Below are 15678 nucleotides of genomic sequence, written 5' to 3' on the forward strand. Positions count from 1 at the left end.
TTTAAGACAAACAAATGACATAATGATGAACTCCATATGCTACATAACTACATAACCCACACTGTGCTCATGCATAAATGGTTTTCCATCCTGTATGACCCTGCAGGCATCAACGAGTCTCCAGTATATAAGAACTAAATATAAGGACCAATCACCCACTGAGGAAAATGGAAAAAAAAAGTGAATTTACAGCAATGATCCACAGATAAAGGATACACATCAGCAATAAAGTGAATTAAAAACATTTATTATTGAATTATTATTTGATCATCATCTGGCATAATGAGAGAGAGGATACACTGTCATGGGTACAGCCCAGGACAACACAGGCTGGTAGAGTAATCCAACACAACAAATCAGCTTAGTTACTTTTCAGCTATTTTAAGTGAAATATGAGCAGAGGGAATTTAAAATGCAGCAGTCTCCAAACATGTCTCATTAAAGTTAATGAGACGGGAGAAAGTGCTCTGAGCCAGACTGCTTTTAGTCTGCAAGATTACCCTCAACGTATTTCTGACAGCTCTGAAGCCCTTAAAGCACTACAAAAGATCTATAATAAAAATGATTAGTACTATGTTTAATCAATTCTTGGCCTACAAAACAAGGCTCATAGTTTTCAGTGATTGTGAGTTTTCCAGTTTTTATTCTCTGATAGATGGTCTTGTTAGGAAGCATTGGTCAGAGGGCCCAAAACAGCAATCGCTTCGATCTCAACGAGTCCACCCTGCAAAGAGAGAGATGAAGAGGGCACAGCTTTCAGTTTGGTACAATCCACAACAGGATCAATGAAAAGAGCATAAGTCATCAAAGAGACTTAGTACATACTCTGGGAAGGGCGGCAACCTGGTAGGCAGCTCTGGCTGGGTAGTTAGTGGTGAAGACTGGAGAGAGCAGCACATTGAAGGCATGAGCTTACAACAGACACATTTAAACATGTTGATATTAAGTGAAACGTGAGGCCGAGCATTGTCTGTCATTAACTGGCCGGTCAGTGTCATCCACCTCGGATCTGGAGCTATAATCAGCAACATGTTAGCATGAATTTCACACAGCAGGCAGTTTGACCGCCACAGGAAGAAAAGCACAGGTGTAACTAATCACACTAACTAGAGGTCCTGCTGTATTGTTCCAGTCAGGCTGCTCAGGCATCATTAGTCCGATTAGTTACAACTGTGCTTTTCCCTCTGCGACGCCTCATCAGGTCTACTGTCTACTTTCTTCCTAAACCTTTAGTTGTTGTTCTAAATACACTGTGTCAGGTGGGTCTTTATTCAGAAAAATCCTCTTGTACATTATGTGTATGTGTGAAATTATGTGCTTTTTGAGCAACAAAATAACTGCTGTCTGTCTGTGAAGTTTCCTAGTAATTTGGAAAGTCAGATGTCAGTCTTGATACTTCTTGGTGTTTTCACTCATTTTATTTGATTGTATTCAGACAACACCTGACCAGAATGTCTCTGATCCTTCCATTAGCTTTGCTGAACCTGCTGGGGTGAGGGGATTTATGTCTTTGTCAGTCTTATTGGTTCATAAAGTTTGGTGAACTCATGTGATTCCCAGCGTCAAACTGAAGTGAAAGCGCCTGCGTGGGTGTTCAGAGTCTTTAGAACCAAAGACGCAGAGAAGGAAAAATATGAGAAAAGATATGATTGTACAGCTTTTCTGGTTGGAAACACAGTTTTAATCATCATAAATTACTTAACACGTGTGTGTTGAAAAAAGTACTAAAATACAAAAACACTACCACTGACCTGAGGTCTGTACCACAAAGCAAATTCAACATATCAGGACATCTTTTTGTTATCATCACTGATACTAACATTGGTGAATCCTGGATAACCTGTATTACAAAGCTGGTTATCAACTGGCCCAGTTAACTCTGGGTTTTTATATTCACTACAAGCCTGTTCATGTGAGAGACGAGTTGTTAATTACGAGCAACATCATCAGAATGAAACACTTAATATGATATGAGAGGAACCTGTGATGCCTGAAGGTAAATTTGGTTAATATTTATCGGTTTAACAAGGTGAGATGTAAACAACACAATCACAACTAGAATTGAAAAGAAACACTAGAAATAATTTCTAATTAATAAAGTCAGGCTGAGAATATTCTGTAAACAATTACAGGAAGTACTGGGTTGGTAGTTTTGCTCTGGTCTGAGCAAACTATCACAAACGTGTGATGCAGATTTAAAAAAAAAAAATAATAATAATAATAATGTCAGAGTGTTTCTGCTGCCAGAGCAGAGAGAAGTAGTTGAGGTTTGATGAGGACAAACAGAGAGCAGATCATAGTCTCCTAACGTTATTCTGAACTGAGGTGATGGAGGAAAAGTGAAAGCACCAACACTGTCAGGATTTTTCAGGATTTAAGAGTCTTTGTTTAATTAAAATGAAGCTAATAGTTATTATGCAGTTATTTAGAGTGAGAATCTCTTTCTCTGTTTGTTAGAAGCACAGAAAGCCTGGAACAGCGAAATGATTCAACTGATCTGTAAAAATATCTGTAACTCTTTATTATTTGTCACTTTATTGTAAACTCTTTTGCTCCTGTCGGGATCCTGTAGGAATGATTACTTCATTTTTCCAGTAAGTTCTAGTCAGTATTGGGGCTTTTGACAGATTTTCTGATTCTTTGAAGACAACCTGCTGCAGGGCAGGTTAGGTGTGCAGTATAAGTCACTATGGCCATGTACCCTGGTAAGAAGTGAACCACTGTTGTAACTCTGAAAACCCAGCGTTAAACCTGAAGTTAAATGCTAACAGCAAACCTCTGGATCTTTTTTGTAGGCCAACCCGAACAAAACAATTTAAAACTGCACTGAAAAGAATCTAGGGGATGTGGATCAATATCATATTTGTTCTTAATCCACTGGCAGCAGCTCAGGTCTCAGTAGTGACTCAGCACACCTCAGCAGTACACGCCTGATGAAAAAAATCACCTGTTTCTGAAAATGTGTTTCATACTTCGGAGTGTACTATCTGCTTATAAATATATTTTATATATATCTTTATATATTTTTTCTGTTGAGAAAATTAAAGTCTATGTAATCATAGATAAATTCCCAGAAAAAAAACATGTAATTACTCACTCTGGTAATAATAAGGCCAGTATGTCGAAAGGCAATGACTAGGCAGGGTGAGTGTGCAGAAATCGATCATGAATAGATTGTGCTGACACCCAGTGGTGAAAGCTAGACTGCACAATTCAAGTGATCAACCTTCACTTGTGGAGTCACATGGAAGCCTGTCCTGATGAGTTTTAGATCATGACAGATGGTCATGGTCAAAAAACTGCAAAGACAAAATCATAATATTAAGTAAATCAATCATACTTACACTGCGTGTAAACGTCGTTGACGTTAGTGAAGTCGTTCATGTCGGCTAAGAGCACTGTGGCTTTGACAACTGCAGGAAGTAATGACAAGATGCGATGATTAGATGTGCAACACAAGATGTCAAGTTATCTTCTCAGTGATCTGTTCAAAATCTGTTCAAAAACTTTATAGGTAGTTAAGTTTTTCTCACCATTCTCATAACTGCAGCCAGCAGCTTTAAGGATTTCACCCATATTTACCAGAGCCTGGGGAAGCAGTTTATTTTAATGTTGGTGCTCTGTTATTATGCTTTATTTTGATTTTCTCATTTATGAGACAAGTTGATAGAAAATGGAAATGATATGAGAGGAAGCTCAAGCAATATAAGTTCCAGTTATACACGGAATTTATTCATATTGTTGAACTATGTTAATGCAAAACCTAAAATACAAGTGATAAGAATAAAGTGAAGCGACAAGCAACCTCATTATATTCACCATTAACTAACTGACTAATATCAACTTTGACAGTTTCCCATGTTGGTTGTTTGTTGTGTGAGGGGGTCACCTGTCTGGTCTGAGCCTGAACGCCACCCTGCACCAACTGTCCACTGACAGGATCCATCCCCAGCTGTCCTGAGATGTACACTGTCCGATCCACCACCACTGCTTGGCTGGAGACACACAAACAGGGACAAAGAGTTATCTCCACTACACTAAATCTTAAATCTTTAAGTCATTCCTTGTGTTGTGTATGGACACAGGTGGAGAACAGACAGTGAATTCAGAAAAGTTTCTTTGGAGAAAAAGTATTTTATTTATTCCATGTGATTATACCTAGCTGAAATGTGCTTTTGTGTTTCATCAGCTTCCTCAGTTGATTAGTAAATGATAAATATATATAACGTACTGTCAACCAGTGTTCACACAAACGCTGCACAGTTGAACCGGACTGTGATAATAACTTGATAAGGGGGAAACTGCTGAGAAACCTTCAGACGCAAAACTATGACCATAATTTGGAGTTTATCCAAAAACCTGTACTTTGACCCTTAAGGCACATCTCACTGAGTGACCACTGCTCCACAATCACTGAACAGAACAGTGGATGCAATGAAACACAACTGTGTGCTCTCGTTGAGGATAACATCATTAGCCATAACTCTCTCTCACAGTTTGAACGCCTATCTTTGTTTTTGACATGTTATATTGACTGTTACTGCGTCAGCTCTGTACCAGCTGAGGTTTCAGCCTGAGGTCCAACCCCGAGCTGCTCTCACCTGTACGGGCCGATGGCAGCAGGGGCTTTCGTTGTGCTGATAATCCTCCTGATTAGTGAGGCCATTTTCCTGAGAATATATCAAGAATATATCAAGTGAATGACACAAGCGCTGTTAACTATTTAACAGTGATCCGCGTAGAGAGGCGAGCACAGGGCGACGTAGGGACGTCAGGGCTGCTTTACCGTAAATGACAGTTTAGACGCGCGAACATGTTTTTTAAATTTATTTTTCATTTTAGTGCCAGTACAGGCGTACAGACATATTTCATACTCAAATCTAGAACAAAACATAGGAAAATAGAACAAAATCTCAACAGAAAGTATGTTAACATTATTATATCTTTTCATTGCGCCCATACACTACAAATCCCATGCACACCAGATACCCGGAAGCGAACATGCGTCACCCAGCGTGAGGAAAACTCACATGGTAGCAGCCTGAGAATAGACAGGGGGCTCACATTTGGATCAAAGCTTCTGAGACACAGTCACACTCGGGAATGTAAAGGTGAACACATGCAGTACAGCCACTCTGCGATTAATCTGAAGATATGTTTTATCAGTGCTGTTGTTCATTAAACAAACACCTCAACTTTACGTGGAGTAACGTGAGGTGGCTAGCTAGCTGACGTTAGCAGTAGACATAGTGACAGGTCATGTAGCTGGTTGGAGTGCCTGCTTTGCGTTTAGCAAACAACAGGTCTGTCAGCCGGCGTCTCAAATGTGCCATTTTGTTTCCCGTAGAAAATGTCTACTGCTAAAGTGAAGATGCGGGAGAAGAAGATGAGGAACCAGCCCGCCAGTGTGCAGTATCCATCCCCTCCCCTGGCGGGGGAGGGCAGCAGTCAGAACGGAGGAGACGCCCCGGTCTCTGGTACTCTGCCTTCTCTGTTTGTGTGTCATGTCATTGACTCTTGTGATTTTTGCTTGTCTTGTGATGCTGACTGTGCATTTCTCAACCCCTACTCATTCTCTGTGATCTCGTCTCCACTGGCTGCTGCGTGGTCAGCAGATTTCAGTCTGCATCCATTATTCATCACTGACTTCCCATGTCTCTGTGTTTGAATTAAATGTATCAGAAGTTTGTTAAAGGTCCAGGGTAGATGTCATCAACAACACCACCACTGAACAGGACACAGAGTCCATGTCAGCTCCGAGGTTACTGTCCTTCAACTTATCCAAACCTCCCTGTGGAGGGAGAGCAAGCAAGGGTTTATCTAAAGGGAATAACAATGCGCCACATTCAGGGTCGGATTAACTCAGTGTGGGGCCCCAGGGCAACTGTGGGTCCCTTAGTAGTGGAGCATCACCATGCTGTAAAACTGCCCAATCCAGGTTTATTGAATACCAGTTCAGTTCAGGAATGTGAAAGACTAGGTATAATGTCAAGAGGAAGGGAGGGCCACATGATTTATGTAAATAGACAGTATTAATATGCAAGAGCCACCTTAAGACTTGTTTCATTTCCACCATTATTTTTCTCCATTACCAAACTATTTTTGATTTATTCAACCACAAAGTGATAGCCATAGAGATAACCACCCCTGAGGGTTTGGAGCCCCAGGGCAGTTGCCGATTATTCCCGGGTGGTAATCCAGTATTGGGCACATTCTCATCTCAAATGACAAAATGATTTTGCCCAAAGGTGGAGGTCCTGGCGATGGTCCATCTGACATCCATCCATCTACAGAGAGGCCTAAGAGCTCTCACCACCGGAGTGGATGGGTCCGTGGACACCAGAAAGATGGAGGAAGCTACGCCAAGGAAATGCCCAAGTACATCTCTGGTAAAGACACTGTCCTGCTACTGCAAGTCCACACTGGACTTTATCTTGAGGTGTTTTTGTAAGAGGATTGCATGATAAAGTCACTACCCAGTGTAATTGTCCAGTGACCTGATAGATATAGAGATCCATCTTTCATCATTTATTACACTACAGGCCATACAGCATGATCAGCCTAATGCTTTTATTTTTAGGCCCATTGCTTTCATTTGGTGCAATTATGGTGTTTTTTTCTGTTCAAGTAAACATGAAGTTTAGTTCAGCTGAGGATGTAAAAAGTCACAAAATGGTAGAAACTAATCATGAAATTGCTCATGAACTGCAGGGAAATGCAGTGTCACAGTCAGATGAATGACAGTTAAGATTCAGTGCCTCCCTCCACCCTTCTCTCCTGCTACCATCCCTACCTAGCTGGTGGTTTTGCAAGGGCCAGGGCAGCAGAGGTGAGCGCCATGCTGAAAGCCGTCACCAAGACAACGGGCAGTTGCCATGTGTTTGGAGCCCTGCCCAAACACATGAGGAGACGGGCCATGAGCCACAACACGAAGCGGCTCCCCTGCAGACTGAGAGATGTGGCCAACAGAATGGTAACGTTCAAGACATGTTTACGGTTTAGCATCTTGATGTCTCACTTAACACTTTATGTCGCTCCTTCTCTGAGCACCACTGACATGTTTGTTAACATTTTTGTTCCCTTCCTCCTCTAGCGGGAGAAAAGCCTCCAGGCTGGCTCAAAGAAGAAGAAGGAACAGGCTAAGAACAAGAGCCGCAAGGCCCGCCGCCGGCATGGAAACCTGCTGCTGGAGTTCAACCGCCGACAGAGGAAGAACATATGGCTGGAGACGCACATTTGGCACGCCAAGCGCTTCCACATGGTTAAAAAGTGGGGCTACTGCCTCGGGGACAGACCCACATACAAATGTTACCGCCCCTGCTACAGAGCCATGAGCACCCACTGTTTGCTGCAGGTGACCACTCAGACTGGGGAAGCGTTTCTTGCTTCATTTACTTCACATGTTTAGGATTTAAGAGGATATATTCAGCACAGGTCAAATCAGCTTAAATCTTCTGGTTCTGTCCCCCTCAGGACCTGTCATACTATTGCTGCATAGAGCTACAGGGAGAGGAGGACAAGCTGCTGGCTGCTCTGTCACAACTGACCAGCAAGAAAGCCGGTAAGTAAATTCCCTCAATCAAAAACATACACATGGGTTTTTGTGTTTCTCCACTAACGCCTCAGAAATATTTTTAACTTTCAGAGTAATTGTTTAACCTTGTTTGAGTCTTGACTGAATCACACAATCTGACAAGTTCTCAATGCACATAAACAGACTAGTTTAGTTTCAGTAGTTGTAAACATATGCTTTTTGGTGTGTGTTTTTAGGTCCTACATTTGCTGCGGCATTGTGTATATCAGGGCGAAGACAGGGCAGTGTGGTGGTGTACAGAGCAGGATGCTACCCCTTGCAGCCCCTGGGCCCTGTCACCTTTCTCTGGAGACCCCGCACACCGGGCACAACTCACAGACAGCTGTGGATCTGGGCTCATCCCACTATTAAACAGGTATGAGGTATTTTAGAGGGCTATGTGGTTGTCGTTGATGAATGCAGAGGCTGACACGTCATTGAAATTAAAAACATTAGTGTTCTTAAGAAAGAGTACATTTTGTGATGAAAGTTTGAATTTTCAAAAGTGAGACAAAACTGTTAAATCTTGATACTGTGTCCTCCTTCCAGGATCTTCTCCCTGAATTACAAAGTGTGTGCCAGTGTCATGAGGCTGTACTTCCTCCAGTTGTGCCCGTGGTGACACCTGCAGAGGTTGCTCCCACCCCAGAACCAGAACTTAAACCTGAGAAGACCCCTGAGGCCACACAGACCACCAGGACCAAGAGAAAGCGGAACTGTAAGGATGCCAGTGGACCTCCTGCCAAGAAGATCCTGGGAGATGGCAGCAGATCTCCCACCACCCCAGTGACATGGAGGTCCAGCTCAACTGGAATAGTAATAAAGTTAGTGTGGTTTATGGGCCTGACTCAGACAAACTGATGGTGGTGATTGTTTTATTTGCAGTGTTTGTATTTCACCTGTGAATCTGTTGCAGTGATCTCACAATGGAGATTGTACGCTATCGCCTGATTGGACCACAGTCCCATTCTGTTCTGGCCGAAACTCTGGAAGCTGCTACAGGCTGTGATGTAAGGTTCACAGCGTTATCAGTATGAAAAGCAAACAGCCAATGAAATATATTAGCATTTCACAGCCAATAGCTGTGTATTTCCGTCTTCTTTTTTTTAAGGAAATGAATAAATCCCAGCCGTCCTCCCTGTGGTGGCCGGAGCACTGCAAAGACGAGAGCAAGATGAAACTGCATCAACAACAGGCTGATATCTTTCACATACTGAAAGGTTTGTTATTATTTCTCAGTGTAGATTAAAATATTGTTATTTTTTGTCTCTTAGTGTTTATCTGATACGCATGTGTATCTAATAATGAATGTTTTAATTCATGCAGACATCTATTCAACTGGAGAGCTCCCCTCAGGCACAGTGCTGGGTCTGGCTGTAGATGACCCCAGGCTGACTTTACCAACAAAGAAGGTTAAAGCTTTGCCCTGTGTAAAGCAGGCACAAGGTAAAATCTGACCGACCGAACAGACAGAGGAGTGGACAGTGTGTTAACAGATACAGAAGATTAAAAGGGCACAAAAACCACAGATTATTTCCCCAGACTTGATAACTCATACTCTGTTACCTAATGTGGACTTGTTTGTCATACAGTGTGCAGATGGACATTTCTTTTCATACGGTATATACCGGCAGAAACCTGCTCATGAAATATGTCGTGCGTTGTTGAACGCAAAATCAGTCTGTTGCGTCTGGTCCTGAGGTTGTTTCAGTGAGTACACATCTGGTTCTGTGCTCCTGGGGGCCTCTGCCTGGCCATGCAGATGTTCCAGGTTCGAATCCTGGCAGGACCCTGTACTCCAAACACACCCTCAGTGACCGACAGCAGCTGATCCACTGGCACTGAGCAGATACATCAAAAGAGTGAGGGCTGATTTCAACCAGTGCCTTTATTTTGCTGGTTTTCACCATCACAATGATCAGTTCTAGTGGAAATAGTTTTTCCCAGTTTGTAAATTTGTAGTTTACAAGAAAATTGGGCCAAAAAAATCCTGTCAAACCCATAATTCAAAGAAAATTATATTTTAGTGACAATAATATAAGCAGAATTGTCTGATGCCACATGTCATTGTTCACACACACCCTTGTTTACTTTGCTGGTTGTTAGTCCTCTACTGTGTTCACCTCAGTGGGGGGTGGAGGAACAGGATTTTATCGCTTCCCCTTGAGAGGAGGCATCATGTGTTTTACTAACTGGAATACCTATATCCAAAATCTTACATGAATTTAAAAACAACCACAAGCAAATGTAAGACACTGCTTGTTTTGTTAGTATTCTTAAGGACCTTGATCAGTCTCTACAGCCAAAACAAGGATAATAAGGCCCAGGGCTAAAATTACCAAGATTATTCTTCAAGTCACAGTGACATAGTGTCATAGTCACATTTAATCAAAGCTTCAAACCAATGCTCTGTCTTGTCCTGAGTTGTTCTGTTGATTAGGAGGAGAACAGCATTAGGTGTCACTAGTTTCCATGAGAGATCTGCTCACTGTATGACTTTCACCCTCTGCCTGAATGGCTTTGTAAAGGCAGTTAACCTGTAGGGCTCGTAAATCAGGCTCATGTTTATTTGCCATATGGGTGGAGGAGATCCAGGACTTGGAGGTCTGTTCCAAGAAGCAGGTTACTGAGTTATCTGTGTAATTTTAAACCGTTATCATTTGCTGCAATACATATATATATATATATATATATATATATATATATATATATAAGAATTATTATAATCACTTACTACGTAAACTGTCCTCATACTCTGTAATGTAAAAACTAATCCTACTTTGGATTTGAAAAGTGTTAATAGTGGAGTTCAATAAGCATTTGAAAGCCTCCATTAACTCTTGAAGTCATGTAGGTTCTGATGGACTGAGGCAGAAATGGATGATGCTTCATACAGGCCAGTTCCATTTGAGAAACCCAGTAAACATGGCTGATTTTTCACTGCGGTCCATTCTGTACTGCATTTAGAAAATGCACAAAACTGTACTTTTACACTGAAGAATCAGCACACCTGCATAACTGAGGGTGCATCATATAAATCATATTAAAACGAGGGACCGTTGCAGCATATTCTTGTTTCCATAGCTAAAATGTGATTTATTATCAGTGATCAGGTAACTGCTCATTTAGGTTTTGGGTTGTAAATCAGGCATAGAGAGGTTCTTATGTCACTGAGGCTGGTGATGCTGGTCATACAGGAGTGTGCCATGTGTTTGTGCTGTGTGTCTCTTCAGAGGGGGATGAGGAGAAGAGGAGGGAGCTGATGCTGCGAGGAGTACCAGAACACTGCTGTCAGAGCCTCCTGTGGGAGCAGTCTGTACGGGACAACGTCACTGATAACAAGATATCAGAGCAGGTAGCTGTGTGTCACTTTCTTACTGCCTGAAATGTTTTACAGTCATACAGTGCTTTAACCTCCAACAATGTCTGTGTGTGGCCACAGGAGCTGAACCGTATGAGGAGCCAGGTGCTGGTGCCGGGCTCCAGGCTGAGCCCCACTCCCCTGCAGGGCCGAGTCCCTATCCTGCTGGTTCACCAGCCTGGCAAGCAGGTGGGACATGAGATGAGCTCCTGGGGTGCTGGATGGGACCTGCTGCTTCCTAAAGGCTGGGGCATGGCCTTCTGGGTCCCACTGGTAGGCAGTGTTTTTATTTGATTGAGTTTTACTGTATTGTGTCCTCATTTCTGCCCGAGATGTTGCAGTTTTGGAACAATTTAGTTTTCCCTACAGCAGCAGTTTGGTTTAACTTTGATTAACACACTGTTAAAACATCCACTCCATACTCATAAGCTGCTGCATATCTTAGAGTTTTATGTAGTGTTGAAACAGGACCTTTTCACATAATCTAATGCTAGCTGTTGTAGAAATTAAGATATATTAGGTACATAATATCAGAGTGATAAGGCCAACTTGGTTCATTGGAAAAGGTGATGGTTGTCTCCACACTGGAATGTCCAAGCTCCCAAAAAATGTAATGATACAACATCAATGAAAAGTTGCATCAATCATTTTTTGGGGGGCTTTTACATGTCAGTGCACAGATGAGATTTCCTTTCTCTTTGGATGTGCATACTATCACAACTCTTGTGTTTGAGATATTGTCAAGCATTTGTTATCCAAATGTTGATGCAAGGCAAAGAAGATATGGGGCAATGTGGATTTTATTAAAACCAAAAATGTGTATGTTTCCAATTCACTTTGTAGAATAGTGTTAGAGCGTGGATGTCAGTGTGGAAAGCTCTGTGACCGATGTTTTTATTACTTGGAGGCCTTATCCCTGTTTTGGAGCAGTCCCATTTTGTTTGGATAAGCGCTGTTAAAATGTTAACTGTACCTTGAAATTTAAAGGCAGATGGAAGCCCTCAGGTTTGCTTTTTTGTCAAGTCTCCTAAAATCCAATGTTTACTTATTTCACCCTCTGCCAGGTGTACAGGGGAGTTCGCATCAGTGGCCTGAATATGAGCCTGAAACACTCTCAGAATAAAGGAACCCCTCACTTCCCCCATGATTACCCAGACTGCCCCGCAGGCATTCGTTTACAGGAGGAGCAGGAGGCCGAGCTCCTGGACAAGTTCAAAAGGTCAGCTAAAGACTGGAGCTGACACAGGAACCAATATAGTAATGTTGTGTGTGATGATTATTATAATTATTATAAAAATGTTGAGAGCTCTGTTCATTGTACTGCCAAACCTTTTGTGTATCTTGTAATATTATTCAGGCATATCGCTATCTGTCAGCCTGCTGATTGAAAACAGAATCTTAATTACTTGCCCAAAATATAAAAGTGCATTTTACTGATGGATATGTTCCAACAAAAATTTAAGTATCTATCGGCAAACTTAAAATTATCCTTTATCCTGTAAGGGAACATGTTTTTACTTAAATAGACATAATATAAGATGATGATGACAGTCTTCATTGTCGGGGTCTGTTACTGTCTGACTGTACAATCATCTCCAAGGAAAAGATAATATTCATGAGCCTACAGCCTAAGTACATGGTGATATTGCCAGTGGATTAGAGGTTTTGATAGAGGGAAGTATTTCAAAGCTCTGACCCCAGTTAATTTTCCATTATGCAGATTGCTCCCACCATGCAGATGAGATGGTAATAAGTCTGTGTGCTGCTTATCCCCTACTACCCACTGTTCAGCAGTCATGATTGGTTACATAAATTGGCAGGGTTGCCCCAACAGTTTGACAAGGGTTTGACCTTCCGACCTCTCCTGTAGGCGTCCGCCCGCCAAAAGGACCAATTACATTAAACATGGCTGTCTGGCTCCGTTCCGTTGCCCGTGGCAACAGCTGGCTGAGGAGTGGGAGCTTATCACAAGGGAGGGAGGAGAGGAGAGGAAAAGAGACAGCCAGACCCAAACCACAGCTGACTCTGACACAGTTATGGAGGAGGAGATGACATCACACGCAGAGATCGCTGCAGCAAAGCCTCAGAGCCGCTTCACTGTGCTCAGGTGAATGTTAAGATTTATTCTTTTTTTATCCTTATTGTGAAAGTTAACTCCTCAGTGTTGACTCAAAACGCACACACACCCCCACTTCAGGTTTACGCTGAGGTCTCTTCAACATCCTGCACATCTAAATCACACCTCTAACAATATTAATACAGTTGACTTTTAAAGGTCTCCTGAGCAGCAATGTGCACTGTTTTCTGCAGCTTTAAACTTCAATCATCACTTACTTCTCTCCTCTTTTTTTGAGACCTCAGTGCAGCGTTTGACAAGCTTGATGCATGGAACTTCTCTAGTCCACCTCCCTTTCATCAAAATGTCTCTGACGAGAATCCCCAAAGTACATCCAGCCTTAAATTGCTGCAATACATCACAGAGATTAGTAGAGGGGAAGAGTTGCATCTGTTCTCATAAAGCCATCACACAAGCTTTGAGTAATGATGGACTTTATGAGAAAAAAATTGGATTGATTCTCTCTGTCCATCGGCTGCCCTTTTGTTGTCAGCATTAGGAATTAAAAAATGTTCTCCAACATTTCATGTCTCTCGGGATGCTGAATGGGGCCAATGAGAATGCAACTCCTCCTTTGAATCTTAAATGGATATTGGTTGTTTCTCTGCTTTCTAGGAACAGAAAGTCTCTGAGGCTTCTCTCTGGCTGGTGCAGACCCACGACATCTAAAGGTCAGAGGCCCTGCCGTGCTGCGGGGGTGGCCCCTCTCGACTCTTCAGCTATGATGTCATTTGTCACGGAGCAGGAGATGAGTCTGGTGTGGGTGCGTCTGTCGCTGCTGTCGAAGGGCAAACCAGAGCTCCATGCCATGGTGTGTGTGCCAACCACAGAGGACCTGAAGCTGCTGAGCAACAAATCTGACAACAGCGGCCCCCAGGAGCCGCCACACAGAAACCACTTTAAAAGCAGAATGAAACGCAGAAAGAAGGGCTCCAAGAAAGCAGCTACATCTTCTGCTAAGACTGAGGGTGAAGGGTCAGACCTTCCCTCTGCCTCTGAACCAAACCTCACCACTTCTGCTGAAGACGCCAAATCCTCCTCCGAGTCCTCCACAGATCTGATCTTTGGGCTGTGGCCAGATCCTCTGCCGAGCATCACCTCTCACTGCTCCCGAGTGACTCTGGGCTGGGTTACGCAGGCTGACTTCTCCCTGTCTGCAGGGTGTGGGGAGGCTCTGGGGTTTGTCAGCGTTGCTGGTCTCGTCAACACCCTCTTCAACCAGCCAAAGGAACACAGAGGAATATTGCTGTTGCGCAACCCCACCTCCCTGCATTACCGCTTTGCTAAAATCAACATAGAGGTCTGATTGAAACACCTGATCTTCTGCAGAACTTGTTTTCCAAAAAACAATGAATTCTGCATTATTGGAGAAGGATAAACACAACTTTTGTCCTGCAGAGGCCTAAGGTTAAAAGTTGCATGATGCTTCATGACCTCATCTCACAGAATCCCTGTGCCTTCATAACTGCTTTCATGTATTGTGCCATAATCTACAGTGTTGGCTGAAGACTTACTGGCATGCATGTGGAATGACTACCAGGTTACAGTGATGAAAACAGAATATTCAGTTGAGTATATTTTACTCTTGGAAGACATGTCTTTACTGTTTCAGTTGAACAAGGTTGGTTGTTTTTGCATATTTGTTTTTTACCAGTTCCACTGTCAGACTAACGCTCCACAAAGGGATTCATTAAATAATGGAGTTGGATGAAAACCTTCCTGTCAGTTAGAAAGATTAGTTCAACTGGGTTTCCGAAAGGTATTAATTTATGGTTTATTGTACATCCTTTTATGTCCAGACTTAACAGTGCTGACAGTATTTATGTTGGTGGCATCCTATTGTTTTAAAAAAAATCAAATCAACGGGTTTGAATTTCAGAAATGTGTACGTTTCCGTTTAAAAATGCCACAGAACTCAAACATGAGGTAATAAAATACTGCACTTGACAGAACGTGGCCATCTGTGTGTAATTACTGTCACCTTCACCTGTGTAAAACCAGAACACCCACTAATTTAACCTCCAACTCTGAAATACACATTATGGTCTGGCCCTTCAAAGTGAACACATCAAACAACTGATACTTTAACGTTCATTCTTTTTATAGTCACACTGGCACGAACAGTGGTTTCCACACATCCCATAATGTGTAGGTGGCAGATAAGAGTTTTGTTGCTTGGCAACACTAAAGTTTGGTAGCAGTTCAGTTGAGTATGAAGTCTGAGGTTTATTCGAGGTAAAGATGGGCGGGCAGGCCCTGCATTAGTGCTTTTAGACTAGGTTATATTAGAACTCCTTGGAAAAGGATTTCAGAGAGATGTGTGCTCAAGTGTGCCACTCACAAATTAAAACCTGAGACATAACTGTGAGCAGCTAAACTGATGAGCCATGAAAGAAGGTCTATAGAACTAAAACTGAACTGCTTTTCTCTGTCATTTCAAATTTAGTGAATTCACATCACCTCAGATTCACACGACACCTAAAAAATGTCTGGTCATCTTTGAGCTTCCCCAACCATTAGAGGGCAGTAGTGCACTTATTTTGCAATGTGACAGAAAATCTTCAGACTATTCAAATATAAGATTTTTACCCTTGTTTGTTGACAACTGATCACACACAGACCAATTTA

At 42.4% G+C, this 15678-nt stretch overlaps 2 protein-coding genes across 3 annotated transcripts; one reads left to right on the forward strand and one right to left on the reverse strand.

Annotated features, from left to right (window-relative positions):
- Nucleotides 1-231: 231 nt before the first annotated feature.
- LOC139612906 (2-iminobutanoate/2-iminopropanoate deaminase-like) lies at nt 232-4773 on the reverse strand. The gene is made up of 6 exons (XM_071469055.1): nt 4602-4773; nt 3890-3995; nt 3534-3588; nt 3345-3413; nt 826-881; nt 232-724 (listed from the first exon to the last, which is right to left on the reverse strand). The coding sequence occupies exons 1-6, from the start codon at nt 4664-4666 to the stop codon at nt 665-667; spliced, it is 411 nt and encodes a 136-aa protein (XP_071325156.1). The 5' UTR covers nt 4667-4773; the 3' UTR covers nt 232-664.
- Nucleotides 1152-14501, forward strand: pop1 (POP1 homolog, ribonuclease P/MRP subunit). 2 transcript variants are annotated; one of them, XM_071469049.1, is made up of 16 exons: nt 1152-1259; nt 5348-5477; nt 6249-6389; nt 6798-6973; nt 7094-7354; nt 7474-7561; nt 7771-7949; nt 8123-8397; nt 8490-8583; nt 8685-8793; nt 8900-9019; nt 10807-10928; nt 11016-11207; nt 11999-12153; nt 12805-13041; nt 13666-14501. In XM_071469049.1, exons 2-16 carry the CDS (start codon nt 5351-5353, stop codon nt 14354-14356), a joined length of 2967 nt encoding a protein of 988 aa, XP_071325150.1. In that variant the 5' UTR covers nt 1152-1259; nt 5348-5350; the 3' UTR covers nt 14357-14501. The 2 variants fall into 2 exon arrangements, with proteins under 2 accessions (XP_071325150.1, XP_071325149.1); XM_071469048.1 differs by lacking the exon at nt 1152-1259 and adding an exon at nt 4991-5111.
- The last annotated feature ends 1177 nt before the right edge of the window (nt 14502-15678 follow it).

The sequence above is a fragment of the Trachinotus anak genome, unplaced genomic scaffold, assembly GCF_046630095.1.
Source record: "Trachinotus anak isolate AG129_WGS33_773 ecotype Australia unplaced genomic scaffold, CSIRO_AGI_Tana_v1 ptg000032l, whole genome shotgun sequence".
Classification (NCBI taxonomy): Eukaryota; Metazoa; Chordata; class Actinopteri; order Carangiformes; family Carangidae; genus Trachinotus; species Trachinotus anak.

Bases quoted from the DNA above. Each gene is read 5' to 3' on its own strand.
- LOC139612906 (XM_071469055.1), bottom strand. From the start codon at position 4,666: ATGGCCTCACTAATCAGGAGGATTATCAGCACAACGAAAGCCCCTGCT. The intron at 3,414-3,533 runs GTGAGAAAAACT...TACTTCCTGCAG, and splicing joins TGGCTGCAGTTATGAGAATG to TTGTCAAAGCCACAGTGCTC. The intron at 882-3,344 runs GTAAGTATGATT...TGCTCTCTCCAG, and splicing joins CAACGACGTTTACACGCAGT to TCTTCACCACTAACTACCCA.
- pop1 (XM_071469049.1), top strand. From the start codon at position 5,351: ATGTCTACTGCTAAAGTGAAGATGCGGGAGAAGAAGATGAGGAACCAG. The intron at 10,929-11,015 runs GTAGCTGTGTGT...GTGTGGCCACAG, and splicing joins ATAACAAGATATCAGAGCAG to GAGCTGAACCGTATGAGGAG. The intron at 11,208-11,998 runs GTAGGCAGTGTT...ACCCTCTGCCAG, and splicing joins TGGCCTTCTGGGTCCCACTG to GTGTACAGGGGAGTTCGCAT.